The sequence below is a fragment of the Centropristis striata genome, chromosome 22, assembly GCF_030273125.1.
Source record: "Centropristis striata isolate RG_2023a ecotype Rhode Island chromosome 22, C.striata_1.0, whole genome shotgun sequence".
NCBI lineage: Eukaryota > Metazoa > Chordata > Actinopteri > Perciformes > Serranidae > Centropristis > Centropristis striata.
The window spans coordinates 31,797,691-31,799,892 of record NC_081538.1 but is presented as its reverse complement, the minus strand read 5'-3'; the positions used below and the strand labels follow the sequence as shown (position 1 = coordinate 31,799,892).

Here is a 2,202-nt window from a genome sequence, read left to right as displayed (position 1 = left end):
TTGTTCCTCTAGAGTTCTCTGTGGTTCCTGTCTTGTTCTCTGTGGTTCCTGTCTTGTTCTCTGTTGTTCCTGTCTTGTATCTATGTGGTTCCTGTCTTGTTCTCTGTGGTTCCTGTCTTGTGGTTCCTGTCTTGTTCTCTGTGGTTCCTGTCTTGTGATTCCTGTCTAGTGGTTCCTGTCTTGTGGTTCCTGTCTTGTTCTCTGTGCTTCCTGTCTTGTGGTTCCTGTCTTGTTCTCTGTGTTTCCTGTCTTGTATCTCAGTGGTTCCTGTCTTGTGGTTCCTGTCTTGTTCTCAGTGGTTCCTGTCTTGTGGTTCCTGTCTTGTTCTCTGTGGTTCCTGTCTTGTGGTTCCTGTCTTCTTCTCTGTGGTTCCTGTCTTGTGGTTCCTGTCTAGTGGTTCCTGTCTTGTGGTTCCTTTACGTGTTCTCCTGAGAACCGTAACGTTCTGTCTAAAGGTTCTCTCTGTCCCCAGGTCCTCCTGACGGGCCCTGGGCTCTGTGTTGTGGGATCAGACCGCCGGCCCTCTGAGGATGATGGACCCTGTGACCCCGCCGGGCTGCAGAACCAGCACCAGAACTAGGACTGGAACCAGAACCAGCACCGGGACCAGGATGGACCCCAGAACCGCGGCGTGCAGACGGACTCTCGGTGGGATCCTGCTGGTGGCGGGAATGCTGGTTTCCATGGTGACATCGAGCTCACCTGCAGCAGGTGAGTTGTGATACTTAAAGAGACAGCGCCCCTCAATACTCTGTCCAGGTGCATCATGGGAACTGTAGGCCCTGTGACCTCAGAGCCTGAAGACAGGAACGTCCTTATAAGGAGAAGTGTCTGATGATGTCAGACTGAGCAAGGACAGAACCTGCTTTAATGCTTTAAAGAGATATGATGAAAAATTAAATAATTTATAAATAAAACAAAAACAGGAAAATAACTAATAAGTTATTATTATTATTATTATTATTATTATTATTATTATTATTAATAATAATAATAATAATAATTTGTATTATTATAATTATTACTTTTATTATAATTATTGTTATTATTATTATTATTGTTTTGATTATTGTTATTATTATTATTATTATTATTATCATTACTATTGATATAATTATTATTTTGTTATTGTTGTTGTTATTATTATTATATTTTTAAAATGCATAAATAAAAAATCTCTAATGATTTAACATTGTTCTCTCAGTTTGTGATATTTAAAATAAATAAAAATAATAATATGTAAAATTTTAAATAAAATAATAATAATAATTATACCTTAAATAAATAAACATGTAACATGTAAACAGATGAGAGTGTTTCTGTTGATCGTCTCTGAGCGTCTCCTGAATACAAACCACGCCATCGCCACGGCAACAGGCCGCAGCAGTGTGTGTGTGTGTGTGTGTGTGTGTGTGTGTGTGACTGCCGAGGAAACAGAAAGAGGCTGTTTGAGCTGTTAAAATATATTATATTTCTGGGACATAATTAATATTTACATATCTATAGTCAAAATAATAATACTAGGGATTAGTTGGGGAGTCACTACATTTATTTTTATTTTATTTTTCATTTTTTATGTTTTTAATTGATGAAACAATGCAGCTTCATCTTTCTGTTTTCTTTTCTTTATTTACGCCCAAAAACTGAAAGAAATCCTCTCAGCTGCTTAGCTTAGCTTAGCACAAAGACTGGAAACAGGGAAACGGTTAGCTTAGCTTAGAGACTGGAAACAGAGGGAAACTGTTAGCCTAGCTTAGCATAAAGACGGGAAACAGAGGGAAACTGTTAGCCTAGCTTAGCACAAAGACTGAGAACAGAGGGAAACTGCTAGCTAAGCTTAGCTTAGCACAAAGACTAGAAACAGAGGGAAGCTGTTAGCTTAGCTTAGCTTAGCACAAAGACTGGAAACAGAGGGAAACTGTTAGCCTAGCTTAGCTTAGCACAAAGACTGGAAACAGAGGGAAACTGTTAGCCTAGCTTAGCACAAAGACTGAGAACAGAGGGAAACTGTTAGCTAAGCTTAGCTTAGCACAAAGACTAGAAACAGAGGGAAACTGTTAGCTTAGTTAAGCTTAGCTTAGCACAAAGACTGGAAACAGAGGGAAACTGTTAGCCTAGCTTAGCTTAGCTTAGCACAAAGACTGGAAACAGAGGGAAACTGTTAGCCTAGCTTAGCTTAGCTTAGCACAAAGACTGGAAACA

The 2,202-nt window shown here is 39.4% G+C and overlaps 1 protein-coding gene across 1 annotated transcript in view; it reads left to right on the top strand.

The window, feature by feature from the left end:
* Nucleotides 1-415: 415 nt before the first annotated feature.
* Nucleotides 416-2,202, top strand: part of si:dkeyp-27e10.3 (UPF0606 protein KIAA1549) — an 18,430-nt gene continuing 16,643 nt past the window's right edge. The window contains 1 exon segment of the mRNA XM_059326022.1: nt 416-711. Coding sequence (XP_059182005.1) covers nt 531-711 — 181 coding nt within the window. The 5' untranslated portion in view covers nt 416-530.